We start from the raw sequence: 27,304 nt of genomic DNA, 5'->3' as shown, positions 1-27,304 counted from the left end.
AGAGTATGCAATTGTGAAAATGTTCCTAAAACAGGCCATGTGGTTAATAATAGATTCCTAAAATAGGTCTCTTTAGCACGAACATTTTCCTAAAATAGGCCATGTGATCATGAGCCATTGGAATCGTTGATGATGTACATTACACCAAATAGAAAATAGAGATAATAAGATTTCCAAAAGATGAAAAGATCAAATAACACGAGCAGTGACTTCAAACAAATATATATTTAGACCTTTTTAGTCACAACGATGTAAAAAAAAAACACAATGAAGGCTTGCCTTGTGATGGCATCACATTTATTTTTTGTTGGTTTTTAATAGAATTAATTTGTGCATAAAATCTTCATGTTGGCCTCCAATCGACGACCAATTGGAGAAGCAGTAGCTACAGTAACCTCAGCTGTGGGGCTGGAGACACTTCCCTAGGACGTACTGGGGGGGGGGGGGTCAGTTCTATTATAACTCTGCAAAACTGGGCCAAGTACACTCCTTTAACAATTGTCTCTCGAGTAGAAATAGCAAGCATTCACTGGCTTCTCAGGGAGCTAGGGTGCCCAAACTCGTAGCATAACATTTGCATATGTAGGCTCTGGTGCAAATTCCTTCTTAGTTCAATTGTAGCACCCAGGTATTTAACCTTCCCTGGCAGCCGGAGGGCACCTTTACCATGTGCCTCTCCTTGCCCCCATCTCAGGGGGGAGACATGCCGGCTCAAGATATGACCATTTTGCAGCTGAGTCTCACAGCGGAAGTTGCAGTCTGACATCCTAGCTAGCCTAGATTTGACTTGAGTCGTGATTAAACCGCTTTCATTCTCAAGTCCAAGCTGCGCTTTCCACCAATCCAACTGAAGCCTGCCACGATCTATACAGCGGCTGCAGACACATCAAGATATAACAGAAGAAGTCACTGCTGCAGCCAGGGCGGTTAGGCCTGAATCACTACCAGGATTACTGTACAGCGCCAGTGCCTGCTTGCCTGGATGCATGCATCACACTGCAAGCAGACCATAAACCCGAAAGACCCCGGACCTGCTGTCTAAAGCACTCCAGCTCCTACAAGCACAATGCAAGTACCTTGTCATAATGCAGCCCCTCCTTCTACCCAGGGCTATAGATAGTAAGTCTGGTAGTAGCTTCCTAATCGCAATATGGCCCTATGTACTGCAAAAATTGGTTTGTGAAGTTCAAAAGCATAGTATTTAAATGGGATACGGGGAGAGTAATGTGTCTATCCCCAAATGCACTGAACCATCCCTTTTTCAGTCTTTATTCAAATGTAAAAATCATGAATACTCTTTCCTTTTAGTGTGCTGTTCGGTCTCAATATCTCCGCTAGTCAGACCAGAATCTATTATTTCTGCAGCCTGGGGCTTATGTGTGGCTGCTCAAAGCTGGTTTGCTTCCTATTACCCTGCCTATGTCATGCCTACCATTAGACATTCCAAATACATCCTCCTGCGCTGCTTAAGAGACAACCTAGAGGTATTTCAGAGACTGGCCATTTCTTTGCCATCTTAAGTTCAAGCTACAGAATGGGACTCTTGTTCTGAAAAAACGCAGTGTTGCTCAGGTGTTGAAGGAGATAGCAAATTCAAATGCAAGTGTTGTTGAGGTATTTAACACCCAATTAACAGCTCAGTGAACAGTGACTTTGTGAAATATAATGCAATCACCTCACAAAAGTCTGCATCAGAACTGTTACGTGGCACTTCTACGAAGGACTTAGCATCCCAGCCAGCAGCCTCATCGGAACCACCACTGTGAGACGTACCATCAACACAGGCTTCTCACTGTAAGCCCCTTGTTTTTTTTTTTTTGTTTTTTTTTTTGAAACCGTTTATTACAGGTCTTAAAAGTATACAAGTATGGGCCCACAACCTTCCGGCCGGCCGCTAGCAATAGTAGGAACACACAACATATATACATGGAACACGTGGTATTACAGGAGGAGCATTTCTCAATAGATAACAATGTCGAAAAACCACATCATCCAGGCCCCATTATGCGGTTTCATTTTAAATTAAAACAACAAAAATTAAAACCACACCCACAAGGCAACCCACAATCAAAAATAGCAGTACGTGCTCCCCAAGAGGGGGGATCCCAACTATACACAGAAGTGTGAAGAGGGGGAAGAGAGCAAAGCGAGGACTGGGGGAACCCAATGCCCGGCAGCGAGAGAATGAGTCGGCTAAGGGGATGGGGCTGGCGAGGGATCAGGCAGCAGCGGCGGCGCACAGATACCCCCGCGGTAGGCGTTCCAGAGGCCCCATACTTTCACCCATGTCCCAGGCTTACCCCTCGCCACATACACCACTTTTTCGCGAAACATGCACCAGTCCATGTGTTCTTTCCAGGCCGAGACCGTCGGGGGCCTCTGGGATCCCCACAGTTGAGCAATATCACGCTTGGCTACCATATATCCCAGAGTCACCCACCACGTCTGCGGCGCTGAGTAATCAGTCGGTTCCCACACATTCAACAGGCATCTTCTCGCTTCAGGCAACAGCGCCACATGCGTAACCAGACGCAGCACCTCATGTACACCACGCCAGAACCCCTCTACCTCCGGGCACTCCCACAAAATATGCATAAAGGTCCCCAAAGCACCACACCCACGCTTACATAACCCATCTCCGGCATAGCCCATACGCAGAAGCTTTGGCCCCGTCATGTAGACCCGGTGGAGTATCTTGAGCTGGACGAAGCGAAGGCGAGCCGGTATGGCCACCTCCTTCGGGGAGGCCACCGCGGAGGTCCAGTCCTCGTCGTCCAGCTCCAGCCCGTCGGCAACCCAAGCCGCACGAAGGGCAGTCAACAGGCCCGAGCGGTCATTTATCAGCTTTTTATATATAAGTGAGATCGTGCTGTCCGGGACATGCCCATCCAGCACTCTATCTTCCAGGGGGGAATATTCCGGGATGGAGGCAACATCCATGAAGACGGAACCCAGCGCATGACGGACCTGCAAATACCGGAAGTATTCACTGCCCTGCAACTGAAATTCCGTCTGCAGCATATCGAACGTTTTAAATCCTCCCCTCGTCCAAAGATCCCCCACTTTACTGATACCTATCATGTCCCACTTCTCAAAGCCCTTAGAGGTCCACAGGGAACCTAACCGCTCAGACGCGTATAGTGGTGATGCCCGGGTCAAACGGTCCTTCCACCCCATAGCTGCATTGGCCGCGTGCCAGACTTGCACCATGACACGCGTGGGGCCCGTCAGACGAGCGTCGGGCGCGCTAGAGTAGAGCGCTCGATTGTAGTCGCCACCTGGCAGGAGTATCTTGTCCATTTCAAAAGCCGGGTTTAAGGCGGGCCCGTAGAGGCCATGGTTAATGGCAGCGAGCTGGGAGGCCCAATAGTACCGTTTAATATCCGGGAGGGCAATCCCCCCGTCAAACCATGGGAGCGTCAGCTTAGCCAGAGCAATGCGCGGCCTCCCGTCCCAGAACAGGCGGCGTTGCAGACTCTCCACCTCGCGGAAGTAGCGCGCCGGGACCAAGTCCATAGTGTTCTGCAAAGCGTACAGAAAACGCGGCAGAGACATCATCTTGAACAATGCTGCCCGGCCGAGCGGCGAAAGCGGCAGGCGCCGCCAGCGTGCGACATCTACCCGCAGACGCTGGAGGGGGGGAAGCAGATTCCGTTCATACCGGGCCTCCGGGTCCAGAGTAATGAAGACACCCAGGTACCGAAATCCCTGCGGGGCGATCTGGATCGGACAGCCCCGCGGGAGAATAGGAGCCTCCCCAGAGAGAACATACACACACGATTTAGCCCAATTGATGACGAGACCGGAGTTACGACCAAACGAGTGTAAAACATCAACTAGGACTATAAGTGATTTGCGTGGGGAGGCTAGGTACAGAAGGATGTCATCAGCGTATAGGGATACGCGATCCTCATACTCGGGGGTCCAACGGAGACCTCGGATGGAAGGCTCCCACCGCAGCCACTCCGCCAGGGGCTCCAAGGCAAGCGCAAAAAGAAGCGGCGACAGGGGACAGCCCTGCCGCGTGCCCCGGCCCAGCTCGAACGGGGCCGATACTCTTCCGTTCACGACCACCTGTGCCAATGGGCCCGCATACAGCAATTTGACCCAACTGATGAATCCTGGGCCAAACCCGAACTTAGCAAGCATCGCCCAGATGTATGGCCACTCAAGCGTATCAAACGCCATGGTGGCGTCTAAGGACGCCAGAATGGCCGGTTCCCGTATGAATGGGACGCGCGCAAGCACCCCATGCAAACGCCGAAGATTAAGGGCTGTATTGCGATGGGGAATGAAGCCAGACTGGTCCTGATGAACCAGATCTCCCACCACACCGACCAGCCGATTGGCGAGTACCTTAGCGAGAATTTTAGGCTCCGCATTCAGTAGTGAGATAGGCCGATAAGAAGTAACCCGATCTCGAGGTCTCCCTTCCTTGTGGATCACCACGATTGTAGCCAGACGCTGGTCAAGCGGGAGGGAGCCCACTGAGTGGGCCGCAAGGAACATTGCGCGGAGGTGAGGCGCCAATGTATCCGGTCGCAGCTTGTACAGCTCGATAGGGATACCATTCGGGCCCATGGCCTTGCCAGAAGCGACCGAGCGTATGGCGAGGGCAATTTCGTCGGAGGTGGGAGCGGCGTCCAGCAACACCCTGTCCTCCCCGGACAGGGAAGGCAGTGCGATATCTCTGAGCAGGGCACGGGAATCCTCTTCCGAGCAAGAAGAGACCGGGGAATACACCTCGCGGAAATACTCCGCGAAGCATGAGACAATTTCTTCTGGTTCAGTTACACACACACCATTCGTTTTCTCAATCAGTGGGACCACACGATTCGCTCTTTCCTTTTTATCCAACCACGCTATCAGTTTACCAGCCTTATCACCCACATCATACAGCCGCCCCTGTTGCTCTCTACTAAGGCCCCTGGCCGCCTCCGTAACGAGGGCCCTATACGCCGCCTGCTTGAGCTGGAGGACATGTAGTGCAGCGTCCGTCACCCCATCTTCTAGATTACCCTCCAGCTCCGCTATTTCAGCCTCCACCCGGGTCACCTCTTCCCGCTCACGCCTCCGGGCGTGGGAAATAAGGGATAGGGCCTCCCCTCTAAGTACTGTTTTGAAGGCCTCCCACAGGGAGATAGCTGAAGGCACTGACCCCACGTTCTCCTCAAAATAGCGCTGGAGGGATTTAATCAAGTCAGCGCGAATGGTGGGGTCGCGCAGGTACCAGGAGTTGATTGGGACCACCCTGCTCTCAGCCCTCGGAAAGACATCAACATGCAACAATAGCGGGGAGTGGTCCGAGATACCCCGTGCCAAATGGCGCACTTCCCCCACCCTCCCGACATGGGCCGCCGGGACAAGGACATAATCAAGCCGTGAGAGACTACCATGGGCCCCCGAGTGGAAAGTGTATTGCAACTGTGTGGGATGTTTTAAGCGCCAGCAGTCCACCAATCCCAGTGTATCCAAGAGGCCGGATAGCCACGCCTGTGCCCGGGGGAGGTCCCTAGGGGGGTGACGATCCACAGTTCCAGAAACCACCGCGTTGAAATCCCCCCCCACCACCAGAAGCCCCCCCCCGGAAGGCCAAGGAGGAGGCGCCCCAGATCTGCAAAGGTGGTCGACTGCAACCCCGGTGGGACGTACACTGACACAAAGACAACCACTTTGCCCTCCATTCTCCCCACCAAGACAGTGTAACGTCCCCTGTCATCATGGAGCACCTCATCAATTTCTAACGGGAGCGAGTTCTTTACCATGATACCCACACCCCTCGAGCCTGACGTGAAGCCCGAGTGGGCCACAAGGCGGTAGCCACGCCGATTCATGGCGCAGAAGGAATTGCCAATAAGGTGTGTCTCCTGCAGGAAGACCACATCATGCGAGAGTCGCTTCAGATACTGTAGGACCACACCTCGTTTGATCCTGTCCCCCAGTCCATTAACGTTCCAAGACAACAAAGTCAATTCCCTACCCCCCATCATACACAAAGACCATCATTCGTCCCCCCGAGAGCACAGTAGAGCCTACACAAAAAAAGGGTTGCCTTGTGAGAATAACAAACAACGCCCCATCCCTACCCACCCACCCCAACAAAATTCCCCCCGCCCTGCACCCCTGCATGAGCCCAGACAGCCCCCCCAATGTGCAGTGTGCCTGTCGCCCCATAGATAGTTAAACTAACTAGACCCCCAGAGGAGGAGGGAGAACCCCCAAGAGACCCCACACAACCTCCATAGGAGGGGAAATTAAGCAATCCGACGTATAGTCAAAAAGTGGCATCATTTTTGTCACGAGCGAGGCCTAATATTAGTCCCTCAGTCTTGATCCGGCGAGCCCTCTCCCCCGGCCGCTCCCCCCCCGCCACCCCGATCCCGATCTCCAGACAGAGTATCCAGCCAGTCCCCGGCCGCTTCGGGACGATCAAAAAAGTGTGTGCGACCTTCCACCTCCACTCGCAGCTTAGCTGGGAAGAGCATGGCGTACTTGATGTTTAGGTCCCGAAGACGGCGCTTGACACCAAGGAAGCTCAGTCTCTGTTTCTGGACCGCAGGGGTGAAATCAGGATAAAAATTAATATCCATATTATCAAGTCTAAGCGGTCCCTGTAGTCTGGAGGATTGCAGGATAGCGTCTCTGTCCCGAAAATTAAAAATCCGGGCGATGAGAGGTCTCGGAGCGGCTCCGACCTTAGGCCTTCCCCCGGGAACCCTGTGGGCTCTCTCCACAGCAAAGAATTTACTCAGCCCCTGTGGCTGGAGATGGTTGACGATCAGGTCTTCCACGAAAAGGTCCGCCGCCGCTTCCTCACGTCCCTCAGGCACCCCGATGATACGGATGTTGTTACGCCGGGCCCGACTCTCGGAGTCCTCCAGGCGACGATCCATTAGCGCACTCGCCCGAGCAAGTCGGCGCACCTCCGTTTGCAGGGTCGCCACATCTGTCGTAAGGCCCGATGCGGTGTGGGCCAAAGAATCAACTCGGTCGTTGGTCTTGGAGAGATCGGCCCTTATCAGGCCAACATCTACGAGGACCGAGTCGATCTTCTGCGCCAGTGTGTCAAAACGCTGGCCCACAGAGGCCTTCATCTCGGCGATGGCGCCCATGACATCCCGCAGAGTCAGATCCGTGGGCAGATCGGGGGCATCAGTAGGGCCCTCAGGGGACTTGCGGGGCACCTCAGGAGATCCCTTCTGGAGGGTATAGCGATCCATGCTGTTGGACTGTTGGGCTGCGCCACGCCGGGTCGATTTTACCTTTGCCCGATCGCCATCTTGTTTCGTGGCCATGGTCCCAGTCTCCCGATCGCACCAGCCACGTCGTGAAGGGCAGGCAAGCCGGTCCACGGGCTCCGGGGGGGTGCCACCCCAGATCTGCAGGGCGGGTCACAGCTGGCGGGCAGGCGGGGTCCCCCAGAGAGGCCACACCAACACACAAAGCCCCGTGACCCAACCTCGCATAGACAGCCAGGAGGGTACGAAAGCGAAAGTGAAAGTGCGGGTTCCGCGAGCCACCAAGCCCTGCCCGCCGCTGTTATTCACTTCGTCACTGGATCGCCCCACAACGCAAATCCGGGGTTCGGCTAGGAGAAGGCCGCAAACCTCGATCGGTGGTAAAGTCGGTGTCCGAGGTCCGATTTGGAAGCGGAAAACGGGCGCCACCTCAGCTCGGGGTCACCAACACAGTCCCCTCATCTGGGACAGGATATGTTCAGGATAGTGATAGGAGGTCGCGGAGGTCCTCGGGAGCCTCGCACCTACGCGGCCATCTTGGTTGCGCGCTAGGCTCCTCCCCTGTAAGCCCCTTGTTGATGGTGTCCTCGACAACAGTGCAGGACTCCTCATCACAATCCATGCAATGTCCTTGAAATCAGCCGGTATGTGACGCATCTCCGATGCAGGACTTCCATCACCAGCCCTGAATTGGCTGTATCCTCAATGACCACGCTGGACCTTGCTTTGCAGCAGCTTACAAGAACCGCTGCTGAGCGACGCAGCTCCACATCAGAACCTCACATCGCCTCCACTGCACGACTGATGCTCGGTGATGGATCTCGCAACGCTCTACAACCAGGATTTAAGGTACTGTTGTTCAGTGGGTCTAACTGGGTCCCTGTATCCGAGCAGAGCTGCATCGCGGTTGGCCTGAACCTGTGACTTTTTCCCAGTCCGACGTGAGTAGATATCTATAGTTTGCGCTTAGTGCTTATAGGCACTGTTTTTACTTAAATCTTTAAACTTGCATATTTCTGGTACTATCGATTGGATGTTTGTCATTTTGGTGTCAAATAATTATTACGGTTTACTCTATTCCTCTAAATGGGCGTACAAGTTTTTGAGTTGCGTTTTGACTTTAATACTATTTGAAGTGCTCCATAGATACTTTACACATTGCCTTTAAGTTAAGCCTGACTGCTTTTTGCCACGCTACCAGAGGGTTAAGCACAGGTTAATTTGCGGTTAGCTTGTTGTTTCATCCTGACAGAATGTGGTTGCTGTTTGAGTAGGGTTTCACCTCACTCAACCACAAACCCAAATTCAAACAAGCAGGAAGTAGTACACTATGACTCCAGCCAAGGGTCCAGGACTTTGAGGATAGCACTTGTAGGCCAGGCCCAATGTTCCCTGTATGGTGCACACACCCATGTCACTCGAAGCGCGCAGTGTCTTCTTTAAAGCGCGCACACACACACAGCACATCCCCGAGAGACAAGTATTCATGTTAATCGCAGTGCCCTGTAGAACCATGACGGGCGCTGCAATCCACATGAATACTTTAAAAAAAGCAGCCATCTCCCCCCACCTGCGCTCTATTAAGAGAGGGCATGAAGCAGCCTAAAAGCACGACGTGTGCTTTCACAATTTCTAATATGGATTAGTGATTGTGAAAGCACATGTCGTATTTTAGGCTTGCTGCACGCCTTTTGTTGATAGAGTGCTGCAGATTGTGTGCCTTTTTGAAAGTTTGCATGTTAAATGCAGCCCCATATATTAGTATGTCGGGCTCTGCAATTAACATGAAAACTTTCAAAAAGGCACGCAATCTGCAGCCCTCTATTAACAAAAGGCATGCAGCAAGCCTAAAAACATAACGTGTGCTTTTCCAATCACTAATATATGTTAGTGATTCTGAAAGCACACGTCTTGCTTCTGGACTTGCTGCTGCCTTTTGTTAATAGAGCGTGGCTGCGGGCAGATTGTGTGCATTTTTTAAAGTATTCATGCATGCAGCCACGCTCTATTAACAAAATGCATGCAGCAAGCCCAGGGCTTTAAGTGGGCTGGATCCCGCCGATGCTGAGTTTTTAAAAGACAGTGCTAAGACAGGTCCCTATCAGGCTCTTCATTTTTGCCCTCACCCTCAGGGTAAAAAGAAAATCTCAACTCTGCAGCAGTGCAACTGCTCAAAGCCTTTGGTGTAACTTCAGAGGACTTTTTATAGATTTTTCACAGTCTGATCATTTCAGAACTGAGGCATTTTCAATATTCTATTCAACGAAGCCGTAGTTGTTGATTATTTATCTTTTGCAACTAACCACCATTGACTAAGTCGATAGTCCTGACTTGTAAGTATAATGTTACTTGTTGTATTTTTTTTTGGATGCAATGACAGAGGCAGCACAATGACGGTCGGGCGGCACACTATGCTAAGCACAGATTTTTAGCTTATGTGTTTTTAAGCAACGCCCTTAATTACATCATGCACGCCCCTTTGAGGGACCCCCTAGTATTTTCATCCCACTTAAAGCCCTGAACAAGCCTAAAAATACCACGTGTGCTTTCAAAACACTAACATATATTAGTGACTCTTAAAGCACACATGGTGGACTTCTATGTACATTCTCCCCCTCCGCGTATCCAGGAAACCATCTTCAGAGCTGATAAGTGAACTCATGATTATCAGTTTTAAAGAGTGGGGTAACCCCCTCCTTGGTAGAGCCAGCTCTGTGCTGCAGAGTCTTGCCCTGATGACCTTGAATAATTCTTAAATTATTGCAAATAGCATTTTCCTTTCATTTATTTTTAATCTGGGTAATGTGTGAGATTATATTAGACATTTTATGACAAATGTGTTTTTGTTTCATGCAACATCCATAAAACATGTTTATTTGATATCCAAACAGGATCTCAGATATGAGAAATGGGAGGATGTTACAGTGATTTATTTGCAGTAGTATTAGTGAGTTTCTACTGTGTTAGAATATTGGAAAAGTACATCGCTATTCCTGAATATTAACTATCAACACATTTGGAATTTGAACCAGTGGGTCTGTGCACTGTTCATGATCTGGCGAAAAGGACACGAGAAAGCTGAAACTGGATCATGAATTCAAATCTGATCCGCAGACGCCCCCAAAATACGTTTGGCCTAGGGCGCTCAAAGTCATTAAGATGTCCGTGAGCCGCTGCTGTGTTGTTAGTTAGGAAAGAAGAGTTTTACTGGCGCTGTGGAATGAGGCTAGTTGCCCCGATTTCCTAACCTATATTAGTGCAGCTGTGTCGTGGTTGTAGATGCTCTGCACTGCACTTTCTCATTTCGAACATGACACAAGCATTGTATGCCAGTCACCAATACGAAGTCTATCCCCCTGGCTGGACTGGCCTTAGCAGGTATCGGGCGTTTGCCTGGGAGGATGGAAGGTTGGGGGTCAGTTTTGGAGCTGTGGGGGCCAGTTTTGTTACTGGGGGCAGTTCTGCAGCAATGCTGCAATATTGGCCCTCAGTAACAAAAGCACCAGAGCTGGGGACCGGTTTTAAGCAGCAGTGCTTGACACATGCCCCACCTCCACGCCACCCTACCCCTGGTGGATGGGAGCCGGTGCGGCAAAATTGCCAGGGCTATTGCTACTTGCTACTTGCCCTGCCTGCCCCATCAAACAGGCCTCCTTTGTTCCAGTACCTAGGTCAGTTATCTGCACAATCAAGCCGGAACCCGGGGCCGAACCCCTGTCGCTGCACCCACACACACAGTCGGGTTCTTGGCGCACATTGCCATGGCTGGAGCGCACAGAGACCTCACACTGCCGCACTCGGAGGAAAAAAATTAGAGGGAACATTGGTTGTAAGAGGACAAATTTGAATCCGCCCCAAGACCTATTCATTATATCTGCATCCTTGAAGTCTTCGTATTCTTGTTCTTAGACTGCTTTAGTTCAGGCGGCATCCCCAATACTGCACCAACTATTGCCCGCACCACCTTGGGTACAGAGGGGCTTTGGGGCTTGTAAGGCAAATCTGCATTTTCTAAAGTACGCAACTACTGTTAATGATTAAGCAATGGCAGCAGAAATATTGCAGTTTTAATATAAATCAGCGTTTTTGGAAAAAATATGTGAATGACTCCATCGAAATTCATATTCTAAAATACACCTGCGTCAGCATTTTATGAAAAGCCCAGAGTAAAGGCTGTTACTAAATAAAGACTAATTTTAAATAAAAATATGAATCGCTGTCAAGAAACATTTTACTGTTAGGACAAATATTGGTGGTTTTTAATTTAACAATTTGGTTCTTTGTAGGCACAGAGGTTTCTGCCGTAAATGATTGTCATTTTTGGATAAAAAAATATCGAGGGCGGTTCTTATACACACATTTTCGATGCTTTTAGGTTAAAACGGTCTTTACCCATTTATTTTTAGGAAATGGTCTTAACCCTGATATTTACTTGTAACATTAAATAATCTATTACACTTCATGCTTTACGAATTATACATTATTTCTCTTTCGATCTATTTATTTAGTGCTTTTAATTAGACGTCAGGTAGCAGATGTGTTGAAGAAAGTAGTTTAGCAATGCATTGAAATGTGGCTTTGTTTTTATGTTGACTAAAGAAGTCTGTTTCAGATGAGACTGAAAATGTGCGTATATATAGATCTAAGCATGCGAATTTCCGAATCTAGTGATTGTCTGTTCTTTCTTTGAAGGTGTTTTTATTGTATCTGCCAAGCGGACACCCTTCGGGGCTTATGGAGGAGCTCTGAAAGACCACACAGCCACCGACTTAGCCACAATTGCTGCAAAAGCTGCACTGTCTGCTGGCAAAGTGGCTCCAGAAATGGTGGACAGTGTTATTGTTGGTAATGTGATGCAGGTGGGTACATGGCATTGCCTTTTTTTTATTGTTTTTAAGTGCACGTTGTAAGGAAAGGTATTTGTGCATCTTAAACCAGTCAGGGGAGCAGTGAAGCCCCTCACAGTGAGGAGTGTGAGAAGGGTGGTCCATTGACACATGTATTATTAGGGTATGGTATGTATAAACAAGGTGGCAAATTAGTCAAACCTCTTCTGATGATGGCTACTCTCTAAAACAATATGAATGCCTCCAGTAACAATGCAAAGGGAATGATGGTAGTCAACCGATTTGTGTGTATCTTTTAAAACATGTAAAAGTAAATGATGCAGGTAACAAAATGTGGTGTTTACAACTTCTCACAGTACTTAGTACCTGTAGTTAGGTGGCTAAGTTTAAGATTACAACCCTCAGGAAAATATTATCTTTCATTCCTTCAGAGCTCCAGAAAGCTGTGGTTGCGGCACTCATCCAGTCTAAAATTGATTACTGCAATGGGCTTTTTCTCAATATACAATCACGGTTTCTTAACAAGTTGCAGGTCCTCCAAAATGCAGCAGCTCGCCTGCTGCTTGCTATTCCAAAACATCAGTCAGTGACCTATGCTCTTCCATCTCTGCACTGGCTACCAGTTAGAAGACAAATCAAATTCAAGTCCCTTTCTATTGCCTTTAAAGCGCTACATGGGCTTGGCCCCGATTAACTTACACAGATTTTCAAATGGTTCATCCCAGAGATGCAGATGCAGTCAATGTCCTCCTCCAATCTGTTAATTCCTAGTGCTAAAACCACCTCATGTGAGGGCAGGGTGAGCCAGAAGTTTTGTGGCGGGCACTGCTAGCTTGTGGAACTCCATTTCCCTGACATTTAAGAAGGGACGCAATCTTCAGGCATTCCGCCAACTCTTAAAAACTTGGCTGTTCAACAACTAGCTCAAATGCACTTATCCAACATCCACTCTCTGGTTAGCCAATTCAGCAGTAACACCGCGCCTAGACACCCTCGGGAATTAGGGCGCGTTATAAATCTTACTTCATTCAATTTCATTTCCAATAAGGCAAAAAGACACGAAGTGCAGCAATATTTCACATTTATAAAGAAATAGTAACTTCTGATAATCACAACATTAACAGGCAATAGCATGGTGGATGAGTAAAAAAATACAATGGCTACAAAGGTAAAGGTCACTAATATGGTGTTCAAGAAAGAGCACACCACTCTATTCATGTCGGAGGCCAGATCATCCGATAGCGCTGCTATGCCAGAGATTTCATAAGAATACCATCAGGCGATGAAAATCATGCAGAAAGAAATAATGCTTCTCATAAATGGTGAAAAGGTAACATTCCTGTTTAGAAACCGAAGCAAGGTGCTAAGTAAGCAACACCGTGGGCGAAAAGGAGACAAAGCAATGTAGTGTTTTAAAAAAATAATAAAAGCATGCCCACTGCAGGCAGCCTCATTAAGACATAACAGTGGTAGAGAAGTGGGTTGCTAAGGGAACAAGCATTGACAATGTCAATAATTCTGGCCTGCGCATGATCTATTGGCAATTTCAATGTTTTTTTAGCCATTTTGTACAAAAGGATTTTTATACTGTACATCATATTATGATTGTATGATGCTTTTTGTGTGGTAAAATAGGGCATAGTATGTTATGGCCTGCCTTTGTATAGCATGGTATGGCCCGTCATTGTGTGGCATAATGGAGTATGGCCTGTCTGTGTTATTGTGTGGTATGGCCTGAACCTGTATGGTATGGCATGGCCTGTCATTGTATTGTATAGTATAGTATAGTATGGTATGGCATAATATGGTCTGTCATTGTATAGTATGGCACATCACCATGTAGTACAGTACGGCCTATCAATGTATGGTATGGCCTGTCATTGTATAGTACGGTATGGCCTGCCATTATATAGTATGTATGGCCTGTACATTATATAATATGTATGGCCTGTACATTATATAATATGTATGGCCTGTACATTATATAATATGTATGGCCTGTCATTGTATAGTACGTTATGGGCTGCCATTATATAGTATGTACGGCCTGTACATTATATAATATGTATGGCCTTTCATATGGTCTGGCTTGTCATTGTATAGTACGGTATGGTATGGCATGGCCTGCCATTATATAGTATGTATGGCCTGTCATTATATGGTATGGCATGCCCTGTCCTTATGTGGTAAAGTATGCACGGTAGGACCTGGCCTGTCGTTATATTGTATGGTATGGCGTCTTTGTATAGGGGGGTATGGTGTGGCCTTTCATTTTATAGCATGGTATGGGCTGTTATTATATGGTATGTCTACGGTAAGGCCTGTCATTGTATTCTGTGGTATGGACTGCAATACTATAGTATGGTCTGTCATTGCATAGTAAGGCATGGTATGTATGGCCTGTTATGGTATGTTATGACCTGTCATTGTACAATTTGGTATGGTATGGCCTGCCATTTTATAGTATGCTATGTCATTGGGTAGAACAGTATGATGTGGTATGGCCTGCCATGGTATAGTATGGTTTGGCCTGCCATTATATAGTAAAACATAGTATGTATAGCCTTCTGTTGTACAGAATGTTATGGCCGGTCATTGTAAGGTATGGTATGTTGTATATGATTTGTCATTGTATTGTATGGTATGATATGACCTGACATTGTATGGGATGCAATAGATTGCCCTGTTATAGTATAGTACGGTCTGTCCCTGTATAGTAATATATGGTATTGTATGGGATGGTATGGCGTCTCCTTCTATGGTATGCCATGTCATTGTATAGTATGGTATGACTTGTCATTGTATGGTATGGCCGGTCGTATAGTATAGTATGGTATGGTTTGTCATTTCATAGTATGGTATGTTATTCTATAGTATGGGATGACCTGTCCATTTTAGTTCTCGGCCTGGCGAAAGCAGCGCATGCGCTGCTCTGCCATGCAGAGGCCTTTTGGAATCGATACGATTCCAGCGTGCACGCGGGGAGACAAACGAGACAGAAGACGTGCACGCGGGGATTGGATGCTTTACCGGCGGCGTGATACACTGGGGACTTTTTTTTCCCCCTGCCAGTAAAGGCAGTCCCCGCGTGCACATCTTCTGTCCGTCCCATGACGGACCGCGCTTTTTTATCTAGACATCCTTCTGCCGTCACTTGTTTATGATCCCTCCTGCATTTCCCCATTCCACCCCACTCTCCGCCTTCCCCGTCTCCCATCCAATCCTCTTACTTCCCCGATTTCCTTCTCCTAAGCCCCTCCCACGTTTCCTTATCCCCTCTCTCCTCCTCCCTACCTCGCCACCCTGTTACTCCCCCTCCCCTCTTTCTTTCTATCGGCTCCCCTGCTAGTTCCCGGAGCCCCTCTTCTTGTCCCATTTTGCCTTGCTCCCCATGCTGCCCCTCTGCTGGCTTGGGGCAGCCCCACCGGCTCCAGTTTATGGGCTGATCATGGCTGAAAGCAGACACCCCTATGGGCTTTACTTGTGATGAACTTTGAGTTAGTTGGGCACACACTACGCCTTGTGTGTATACACCCCAGCCAGCTGTGGGTAGACACACACCCTTCGCACCCCCCACGAGGCCCTAGCTCTCCGGAGCTGGGCACTGCCCGACCTCCCTGGCTGGTCCTGGTAAGTCCCTCGGAGTGATCCCCTTGCAGCATGGCATGGTGACATCCGCGCCTATACATACCAGGGCCGCGTCACCTCTGGTCGGTCCGGTCCGGTCTGTCGGTCATACCTTTCTGCTCTTGTTGCGCTGACCTCTGCCTGTCCTAACATCTGCCCTGCCCCCTGTATGTCCCCACCTTTGAGTGTCCTCCAGGGTGTGCGTCATCTTACTTGTGTGCCCAACTCTGACTGGCGTCATATGTGTCCTCGCCTCTGCATGTCGTCACTTCTACCCTCGCGGAGCCCACGCTCTCGCTACCCTCACCTGCCCGCTCTTACAGTGGCCACCTCTGTCTGACCTCTTGAGCGCTTACCTGTCTGTCCTCACCTCTAACCTTGCCTCTACCTATGTCACTCACTTGTTTGCCTTCTGACTGCCTACCTCTCACTGCTATCAACCATGCCCTATACTCTTCCTCTTCTGCACACCTGATTGGCTTTATTGTGCCCATCTATTAACTCCTCACATATGCCGTGGTTCTGCCTGTCCTAGTCACTAATTGTCCTCACTTCTATCCTTGCCTCGGCCTGCCCTGCTCACCTGTCTGCCCTCTCTGTGCCAATCACTTCCTGCCCTAATGAGTTTATCACTCCCTGTACTCGCCTCTACTGACCTCACCTGTCTGCCCTCCGCTTTCCCTGCCCCACTCACCTGTCTGACTCTATCCATCTCTCAGTAGCCTCACCTGTGCCTTTCCATACCTTCCCGAAAATCTGCGCTCACCTCTGCTTGTCATCACCTCTGTCTGACCTTCTCACCTGTGTGTGTTCATTGTGCTCTCACTGCCATCACCTCTTCCTGTCCCACCTACACTTGTCTCTGCCCCCACTGTGTCCTCCGCTCCTCCTACTCATGCCCTGACGGTGCCCACCTCTGACTGCCCTCTTTGAGCTCACCCCTGCCCAGGGCTTTAAGTGGGATGAAAAAACTGGGGGGGGGGGGGACTCTCAAGGGGGCGCGGCCAATGTAATTAAGGGTGTGGCTTAAAAACACATACCTAAAATGTTTGTGCTTAGCATAGAGTGCCGCCCGATTGGTATTTTGCTGTTTCTGTCTTGCATCCAGATATATGATACAACAAGTAACCTACCTACAGTCAGGACTATTGGCTTTGTCAATGATTGTTAGTTGCATAAGATAAATAAGCAGCAACTGTGGCATGTATATAATATTGAAAAAGCTTCAACATAAAGCCCTGGTGACACCACAACAATGTTGCTGCTCGTGAGTTCTGAAAAGAGAAGAGAAATCCAGAGAGAAAATGACTCTTTAAAGGATTTCCCTTCCCCTATAACGCTAGAAAAAAAGTTGGACCCCCTGTGCCAGGGCACAAAACAGAGCCTGATAGAGACCCGTTTGGAGGCCTCCTTAAAAAAACTGCCGGTGCTCAGACCCGGTGAGACCCGGCCCACTTAAAGTCCTGACCCCGCCGGCCTCCCCTCGTCTCCCATCTCCATGGCAACCTCCTCTGATTGTCATCTATTCTGCCATGACCTCACTGACTGACTGTCCTCAGCTCAGTCCGGGACTCTGCCTGTCCTATTCAATGACTGTCCTTCCCTCTGCCCTCACCTCGTCCTCTTTTAGCACCTGCCCCTCCTCACGATGTCCACCTCGTCTTCTCCCCTCGACTTCTCCTAATGGCTGCCTGTCCTCACCTTTAGCTAGGCCTCTCCATGCCCCTCTCACCTGTCTGCCACCAGTGGGCCCGCCTCTGCCTGTCCTTAACCTGTTTGCCCTCTTTTCTAAGTACATCTCTGTCCCCCTGCCAGGCTTACCTCTGGCTTCACCCGCCTCTGCCTCCCAGGACCTGTACCTCCTCGCTTGCCTCGCTCCTACCTGTCCCCGCCTCTCTCCACTCGTACCTGGCCTCTTTGTGGTCTCTGCCCTCACCTGTCTCCCTCATGCATTCACCGCTGCCTGTCCTGACCTCTGCGTGTCCTCGCTTCTGTCTGCCCGGAAGTCATGCTTACATTTCTTTCTCCTCTCCTTTCCGTCCACAGCTCTGTCTGCCCGAAGGTTTGCTTATATCCCTTCGTTGTTGTTTTGATGGCAACAATGAAATACAACAATATAACATAGGCTGTTAGCAACTGCACTCCTTGTGTTTTTTTTAACAAGGAGATGAGTAATAGAGTCTCAGCCGGTTGTGATGTGGCAGACACCATGTCATCCCAGAACAAGCATTGAAAATGCAATAGGTCTTGCCTTTGATTAAGTTAAAGCCATTTGCTTTGCTAATGGTATTGTATAGCAAATGGCTTTAACTTAATGAAAGGCGAGACCTATTGCATTTTAATGCTTGTTTGGAATGGCCTGTCATGGCTAGCCTGTTGTGCCCTCATACAAACTTAGACCAGAGCAGAGGCAGGAAATTCCAGACCCCTCGGTAGAAGGAAACTCCAGAAGCTTCTGCCACTTCAAAGTGGGCACCAGGTATAAAAAGGGGAACCTCAGACCCACTCTTCTGTACACTTCTGTACTTGTGGATACTACAGAAGGACACCTTGCTGCTTGAGGCTTGCCTGGCTTGCTGAGAAGGAATACAGGGCCTACAGACTTCATCCCAGGCAGAATGGACTCCACGAGTCAGCTGTCTGACTCCTGTTCTCGGCTATAGAGACAAAAAAAGCTCCAGAGAATTCCTTCCAACTGCCAAGTTGATCTGCTGCACTGAACCTTCCTGAGCCCTGCTGGTCTATGCTGAAGTGAGTTCCTAATTCTCAAGAGGTGGCCCTTAGGCGGACCCTGGGTTTTGCATCATTTGGCTCCCCCTTGAATAAAAAGAAACATCCTGAAGTTTTCGGGTCTTCGCAAACGGGCCGGTTCGCACCAAGATCTCATCACCTGCCAATGCAAAGCTCTTGTGAACCTGACTCTTTGCGCTACAGCCAGCAACGATTGACAACGCAAGATCTGTACTTCGTGCTACAGCATTGACAGCCCGTGGTGACCACCAACAGGAATCTCCAGCAATAACCATCCGTGATGCCAAACAGGATCTTTGACCTACAGCGACGACTGTTCGTGACTCCTGGCCTGCTTTTCGCTGTACAGCAAAAACCATCTACAACACTCTCCCTGCTCCTTGCGGCCTCCTCCACCCCAAACCGAAATCGTTACGCTAGACTTTGGAACGTAACTTTTTTAGTGGGACTAAACTGTGAGTGGGGCTTTCTGCTTTTAGGCGCTTATCTTGCCTGAAATCTTTAAAATTGCATATTTCCGGTGCTACTGATTGCATTTTTGTCATTATTAGAGCTCGTAAATGTATTAAAATGTACTCTCCTTTTCTTAATTGGTTAGTGATTTTTCTTGTGTTGTGATTTCACTTTATTAAAGTTTGAGTACTGCATAAATATTTTACACATTGCAGCGAAGTTAAATGCGACTGCTTTTGTGCCAAGCTACCAGAGCGTCAAGCACAGGTTAATTTAGTGACTTTTTGTGGTTCACCCTGACAAGAATTGTGGCTGTTGTCTGATAAGGGCTCACACCCCGTCAACCCAACGTGTCACATATGGTTTGGCCTGTCATTATGGTATGTATGGGCTTTCATTGGATAGTTTGGTATGGTCACTCAATCAGCTCGGATTTGTAGAGTGCGACTAATCACCCACAAACGTATCCAGGCGCCAGGTTCTTGTTGGGATTAGTCGAAAAGCCAGATCTTGCGTCCCTTTCTGACATCAGGAAGAGAGGATGATGTACTGTGTTGAAGAACATCGTTCCAGGACTTGAGGGCGAAGTAGGAGAAGGAGCGTCCTCCACTGTAGTGTCAACGGATGCAGGGAGTGTCAGCGAGGGAGACGGAGGCAGAGCGCAGGTATCTGGAGGTTTGGTGGAAGTTCAGGCGGTGGTTGATGTATGCTGGCCCTTAGTGGTGGAGGGACTTGCAGGCATGTTAGCATCTTGAATTGTCATCTTTTTTGGATGGGGAGCCAGTGGAGGTTCCTGAGGTAGGGGTGTGATGTGAGTCCTTTTGGGAAGGTTGAGAATGATTCTTGCAGCTGAGTTAGTGTCTTCCAGAGTTGGTTGGTGATTCCTGTGTAGAGCCTGTAGACGTAGTCCAACCGGCTGGTGACTAAGGCTTGAGTGACGGTTTTCCTTGTGTTGATTGGAAGCCATCTGAAGATCTTTTGGAGCATGCGAGGGCGTGGAAGCAGGTGGAGAAGACTGCGTTGATCTGGTGTTTCATGGTCTGTGTAGTACCTGCTTTCATGTTTACCTCCACTTTTTGCTGGTGATCTACTGTTTTCTGACTAGGATCCTCCTAATCAGGACTCCAGTCCCTGTGTTTCCTCCCCCTGGTGAGTACCTCGGTACATTCATATTTGTGTACTGGTGCACACTTGTAAGTCCCTAGCATATGGTACTAAGGCCCCTAGGGCCTGGGTACCCCAGGGACCCTCTATGGGCTACAGCATGCCACCCATGTGGGACCCTTCAAACTATGACTACGTTCCTGCCACTGCGGCCTGTGTGGGTTGGTGCATGCACCTCTCCCAAGAGATGTAAGTTCCCTTATATCCAACATCACAGCACTTGAAACCTATAAGTAACCCATCTAGCAGGCCTTTCAGTCCCATTACGATAGAGAGGCCATGCGTCATTACGCAATGACCCTCTCTAAACTGGCCGGAACAAACCTGTGCATGTTTGGAATCAAACATTTTAGAATCATACCTCCAACACCGTATCTGGTGTTGGAGGTATGATGCCATCCAAGCTAGGGTCCCTCTAGGAAGCTCTGTGCTCCCGGGACCGATCTTACAGGGCCCGATAGCAACCTCGAGCTGCTGCCGACCACAGACACAATTCTGCACTCCTACTGCTGGGCCAAGCCCTAGCAGGAGGAAATTAGGACAATAGATTTCCCGTCGCAGGGAGGTGTGACCACCTTCTAGACAGGATTTAGTGTATTAGGCTGAGGTGGGGGTGATTCCCAGCGCCACATAGTTTGCTTGAGGGGTACATCTGGTGCCCTCCTTGAATACTCAGACCAGCTCAGGGAGCCGTTGGCCCCCTTTTTGGCGTGAAACTGGACAAGGGACATGGGAGTATCCTCCCCTCCAGACCCTTCTGGGACGTATCCCTGAATCATCCCAACCCTCTCCTGAGGGTACTTAAGGGCTTACCTGTGGGTGGGAACCTAGATTCGTCATGGGATTCTAGTCAACTGCAACCCCTCTTCAACTTTTACCATCTGGACACCCTGGCAGAGTCGTGCTGACTGTGCCGGACTGATTACATTGTCCATTGCTCCGGACCGAGACTGCAACTGAGAAGACTCAGTCTGCTCCTGACCTCGTCTTCCTGCAAACCCGCTGCACCATCAGTGTCTGTGTTCCATACAGGTTCCATTCTGGGCCTGTGGACATCTAAAGACTTCCAAAGGAATCTATCTCCCTTGGAGTGAAGGAGTTACTCCCCCTACATCTGCAGGCACCACAACACGATCGACCTGTCTGCCGACCCTGGGCTCCATCACACTCTAAAAGGCTCAGCAACAATAGGTGGTGGTTCTGTATTCCCTCGAGGCCTGAGTTGTCCTCTCGTCGAGTTGAGGCCAGCATCCCTCGTTGAATGCCCCGCAACCAAACCTCTGTGCACCGCGACGCTGCATCGCTTCATCACACGGTAACCGCATTGGTTACCACGACCGGCTAGTATCAACGGAGTCTGATGTATGGAAAGGTTCTGTCTAATGAGTCTGTCCCTGCTATAACTGACCCGTGCAGACGCGGTTGGTTGGACGGATGGACTCTATTGTCTTCAGCATCCCAGTGGCTCGGGTAGAGCTACCGATTCGGTGTACTCATACTTGAGGCCTCTTTATCGACTGACCTGCTTCATTTGAACTTGAGTGGCCTTCGTCTTCCATGCCTCCTGGACGACCCGGAGTGGCATAGACTCTGTTCCCTCTGCTTTCAGGTACCTTTCGACATGAACCCGTGCCCGGGTTTCAACAGACTCTTTCATCCTTCTGCAACTGCAGTCTCGTCCTGAATCCTCGATTGTGCTCGACAGTGGTTGTAGGTATCCTGATTCCGATGGTATCTGACTTTCACAGGGTGTCTTTGGGGTCCACTGGCAAGGGTCTGTTCTCTTCAAGACTAGAACCGCAACATACCCTAAGTAGTATTGAGTACGCCGTTGTGTATCCTCTTGACATATGACTATCGTGGGGTACCTAGACTCTCACCTGGGGTGGTTTCTTGGGTCCCCGACTCTCTACACCGACTGGGTCCAATCTAATCCACTATTGTGGTTCGCATTCCACTATCTTGATATATGGTGTGGTCGCCCTCCAAGGGATCACTGTGTATTGGTGCTTCTTATTGTTTTATTTTGAAGTATTGTGTGCATTGACAGGATATCTCCGAGCAGAAGATATGTTATAATTTTGGTGATTGTAATAGATATCTATTTTTAGAAGTACACTGTAGGGTTCTTTTTCAATTGGCTTACACGAAGGATTGGATATTGGTAAACCGAGCTGCTTTACACTCCTCCTAGACTAAGCCTGAAGGCGGCTCTCAACAGCTACCACTTAGAGAGCCTTTCTAAGGTTGTCTAAAACACTGAAATCACCATAATGGTCGACTGGATTAGTTCAGGGTGATACACTCACATAAGTGAGCATCATATACTAAGCCAGCCTCCCACATTCTGCCATTGTATACTATGGTATGGCATTGCTTGTCATTGCGTTGTATGGTATGGTCTGTCATTCTGTGGAATGGTACCGCCTATCATTGTTTAGTATGGTATGGGCTGACATTGTATTGTACAGTATGATATGTCGTTGTATGGATAGCGATGGCCTGTCATTGTATTGTATGGTATGACCCCTTATTAGATAGTATGGCCGGTCGTATAAGATGAATCAATCAATCAATCATTTGTAGAGCGCACTACTCACACGTGAGGGTCTCAAGGCGCTGAGGCGAGATGGAGGGGGTGCAACTACTGCTCGAACAGCCAGGTTTTGAGTCGTCTCTTGAAGGTCAGCAGGTCCTGAGTCTGTTGCAGGTTGGTAGGGAGGGTGTTCCATGTCTTGGCAGTGAGGTAGGAGAAAGATCTGCCACCGGTGGTCGACCTGTGGATGTGTGGGACGTTGGCGAGAGCACGGTCAGTGGAGCGAAGCTGGCGGTTCAGGGTGTAGAAGGTGAGACGGTTGTTGAGGTATACTGGTCCGGTGTCGTGGAGTGCTTTGTGTGAGCGTGGGTGAGGAGCTTGAAGGTTATCCTCTTGTTAATTGGGAGCTAGCGCCGGTCTCAGGTGAGCTGTGAGGTGGGTGCGGCGGGGGATGTCGAGGACGAGTCTTGCGGAGGCGTTCTGTATGCGTTGTAGTCTTTTCTGAAGTTTGGCCGTTGTTCCAGCGTAGAGGGCGTTGCCGCTGTCCAGTCTGCTGCTGACGAGGGCCTGTGTAACTGTCCTTCTGGTTTCGATGGGGATCCATCTGTAGATCTTACGAAGGTTACGGAGGGTGTTGAAGCAGGAGGAGGAGATGGTGTTGACTTGCTGAGTCATTGAGAGTGATGAGTCCAGGATGAACCCCAGGTTGTGTGTGTGGTCAGAGGGTGTCGGTGCGGCCCCAGTGCGGTCGGCCACCAGGAGTCGTCCCAGGCAAAGGTGGTGGAGCCGAGGATGAGGACCTCTGTCTTGTCCGAGTTCAGTTTCAGGTGGCTGTTCGTCGTCCATTTGGCGACGGCCTTCATTCCTTCGTGGTGGTTGGTTTTGACGGTGGCGGGGTCCTTGGTGAGGGAGAGGATCAGCTGGGTGTCGTCGGCGTAAGAGATGATGTTGAGGTTGTGTGATCGGACGATGTTGGCGAGCGGTGCGATGTAGACTTTGAGAAGGGTTGGGCTGAGTGAAGATCCTTTGGGTACACCGCAGGTGATTTTCGTGGCTTCAGAACGGAATGGAGGGAGGCGGACCCTCTGGGTTCTGTCGGTGCGGAAGGAGGAGATATGGCTTTCGTATAGTATGTTATGGCCTGTCATTGTATAGTATGGTCTGGCATTGTATAGTATGGCCTGTTATTGTATAGTGTGACCTGTCCTCTAGTATGTTATGGTGTGGCTTGCCATAGTATGGTATGATATGCTATGGTTTGTCATTGTATGGTATGGCTTGTGATTGTATATTATAATGTTGTATAATATGACATGGTAATCTTTGTTACTTTGTACACGCTATGCAAGAGGTGGCGGGGGCAACAGGAGCAGCTAAGCGAGCAAAAGGTTATTTTCAATGCTGGAATACACTATCAAACCTAAAATTGTGCGAGCATAAACCAATTTAAAACATTGTTTTCCCTGAAACATTATAATCCTGCCCAAGACCACCTATAAATTATGAAGCATTTACCAAAAGCACTTTGTTGCAAACTAAACAAGTGATAACTTAATAGCACTAGCACAAAGCCATTCATGTATTTTGAAATCCTTGTTCGAACAGCAACTAATTATTTGTGGCCTGCTGGTGGTGTCCTGCTGCAACAAAGAATAGAAGGGGAGGGGATGAAAATAAAAAGGGAACCAAACTATCGGTGACAGCAACAGTATGGAGCAAAACCAGGAGCAAGACAACCTTATACATACTGAAGCAGAATGTGAAACTGGGAACAAGCAACATCAAGAACGACGGGGAAAGAAGAAAGGTAAAAAAAAAAAATAGTAGCTTAATACCAGGGTGAGCAGCACAAGGACACTAATTAAAAAGAAGCAATCGGTACTTGGTCCATGCTTTACGGAAAGGACAAATGAACAAAGAGAAAGTGAACCTGGCATGTACCAACCAATCAGGAGCCAGAAAATATAAATGAGAATGAAGCCAGCGAATGATACACAGTGGGCGTGCTCAAGCCCTTTTTAGTTAACAAAATGTCTTGCAAGATACAGCGCATACTCTGTCTCAGACAAGACTTAAAAATGCAGAGCAGTAACTTGAGGGCAGGCAATGGTAAATAACTACTTCCTAACACAAAGTTGAACTGCACAAAGTACACCAAAGTTCAAGAGCAAAACTTTATAGCAGGTATGTTACAAACCTAAATTACAGCATAGGGTCTTGTGAAGAGTACACAAACGCCTTTTATGTTTTTTTAAAAACAAAGGTCAATTTTGGTGAATACCTACATACATTTCTGAAAATTAACAAAAACATTGTTTAGAAAACCTTTATTGTTTCACTTTTCAGGGGCCACGGAAGAGGACAGCACAAGCACACATCTTGTGGGGATATACCGACCAAGGTGTAAAAGACTCTCTACTTTTCTTCCAATTGGCTTGGGACTGAAGTGATTGAAAGCAAATACAACACTCGTTGCATGCGCAGTCATGACCGGAAGAACAATAGAAACAGACACCGATTTGGTATGACACTACGAAGCTTAGAGGAAACTCCATCAAAGCAAATACCGCTTGTCTGCTTTCCTATCTGTGCTGAACCACAGTGCAAGGAAGTACTTAGACATACATTGTCAAAGTACTTTGAGCTGACCATTAAATCAGTGCGGCAACATATTGACCTTACCAAAATAGAGTCGGCTACAGCATCGCCCTTTGCGAATCCGGTTTGATGTAGGATGAGTTTTATTCATGGCAAAAGAAAGTAGGGCTCCCAACCTCCCAAATGTTGGGAAATTGAGGGAAATAAATGGAGTAATTAAAACATTCATTGTAAACCACACTTAGATATGTACCTTTAACAAACACAAATTGTTATTATTACCAAATGTTGCAAAGTAATAATTGAAGCATGTATTTATTAATCAGTCAGACATAATAGTCTCTAATGAATACATGGAACCTTTAAGCGAAAATAATTACATGCTATGAGTTGAGCAATGAACCGCCGCTGGTAAAAATAAATAAATAAATATTTCAGTCACAATCCTCATATTGGCAGCCACATTACGTCATGTGAATTGCATTTTCTTGTCCCATTCTTTACTCGAATGAGAATAAGTGTCACACATTCAATCCATCACTTCTTCTCTGTCAATGAATCCAGACAGTTTTTCTTATAAAATCTACTCCCCTTTCGCTTTCTTTTTTTTTGGTGTCCTTTCTTTGTTGCTACGTCCCTTTTTAGGATCTTCGAAAGTTGTGAAGGCACTTTTGTGTACTTGTTTAAGCTTCCTTTACTCAGAAGATTCCAGAATCTCTTATTTTGTTGGAAGGAAACATTTCCTAGCTACTATTATTAAAGATAATAAAAACTACATTTCCCATGAACACTTGGGAAAAGGTAGATTAGAAAAAACATGGTAACAACCAATCAGGACAGTCCAACAATGTCAAATCAGGAGGCTCATGGCCCCAACATAGTCCTCCCCCGTGCCGAATGGGCTCCGAAGTCCCGAAGACTAATGCCTACTTCCTGCATAACCCATCTGACCCATCTAGCAATGGTAGGAGACAAGACCACCTTGAAATGCTTACGGAGTGCAGTGAGTAGCTGGGGGACGAAACTCTTCCTTGATATGCTTTGAGGCATCTGACAACACACAGTTTTGGAGAGTGTAGAAATTCTGGGTAGGAAATAACCCTAGTGTGACACTTCATTCTTCTGTGGAGAGTGAATGTCACTGCATTAGGAGTAAACATCCTACTTGTGATGTCTAAAGCTCTGACATCGGAGACACGCCGGCAGGAGATGAGACAAAGGAGCATAGCCAGCTTAGCCGTTAACTCTTTCCTGGAGAGAAAGAGGTTCGGCTGCCAGGACAAACAAGTTAAGCACTTGGTTAACGTCCCAAAGAGCGGAGTAACCAGGCTCTGGAGGTAAAGAGACGAATACCGCGTAACAACCTGCAAACCATCAGGTGTTCACCCACAGTTGTCATTAAGCGGTATGTGTTCGGAAGAGATGGCTGACCGAAAGGTGTTTATCGACCAGTAAGCCATGCCATTGGAAGCTTGTTGTACCAGGAAATTCAGAACATGCACTACATTTGCGACCAGGACCAAGACCCTGCCGCATACACCAATGGGACCATCTGCCCCAAGCGGATCTGTACCTCTTGACAGTGCTGTCTGCCCAAGCCCTGGACATAAAGGTTTCAGCCTCCTGCGAAAGGCCTAGGACCTCTCATTGCCCCCTGAAATCCGCCACGCCATAAGCTACAGCAAGTTCGCTTGCACCAGAGGATGCGCAGCCCTGTCGAGACTCAAGAGGAGGGTCGGAAACTGGGGATTAGGATTGGAGAATCCCAGGAAAGTTCCAGAAGAACTGGAAACCAGACTTGCGACCTTCAAAAGGGGGTGATCATGACTAAATCTGCCCGCTGTCATCGGACCGGAGCTGCTGTTCTCGTGATCATTGCGAAGGGAGGAAAGGTGTACCCCTTCTAGGAGCCCCATTCATGGAGGCAGGCATCCATGGCCACTGCCAGAGGGTCCGGCCTCCAGGTGACGAAGCGGGAAACTTGATGGTCTAGTCTCAAGGCTACAAGTTCACCGAGCAGGGACCCAGCAATCGTTCAACATCGCAAAGATTTTTGGGTCGAGCTTCCAGAGACTGGAATCTCTGAAATT

General features: G+C 48.6%; 1 protein-coding gene across 1 annotated transcript in view; it reads left to right on the top strand.

Moving 5' to 3' along the window:
• The window catches only part of ACAA2 (acetyl-CoA acyltransferase 2), a 173,936-nt gene that overhangs the window by 18,543 nt on the left and 128,089 nt on the right, over positions 1–27,304 (top strand). The window contains exon 2 of the mRNA XM_085629668.1: positions 11,931–12,097. Coding sequence (XP_085485794.1) covers positions 11,931–12,097 — 167 coding nt within the window. The remainder of the gene's footprint in view (positions 1–11,930; positions 12,098–27,304) is intronic.

Source organism: Triturus cristatus, chromosome 2_1, assembly GCF_964204655.1.
Source record: "Triturus cristatus chromosome 2_1, aTriCri1.1, whole genome shotgun sequence".
Classification (NCBI taxonomy): Eukaryota; Metazoa; Chordata; class Amphibia; order Caudata; family Salamandridae; genus Triturus; species Triturus cristatus.
The sequence above is the reverse complement of the archived record's forward strand: the minus strand, read 5'-3'. Positions and strand labels throughout refer to the sequence as shown.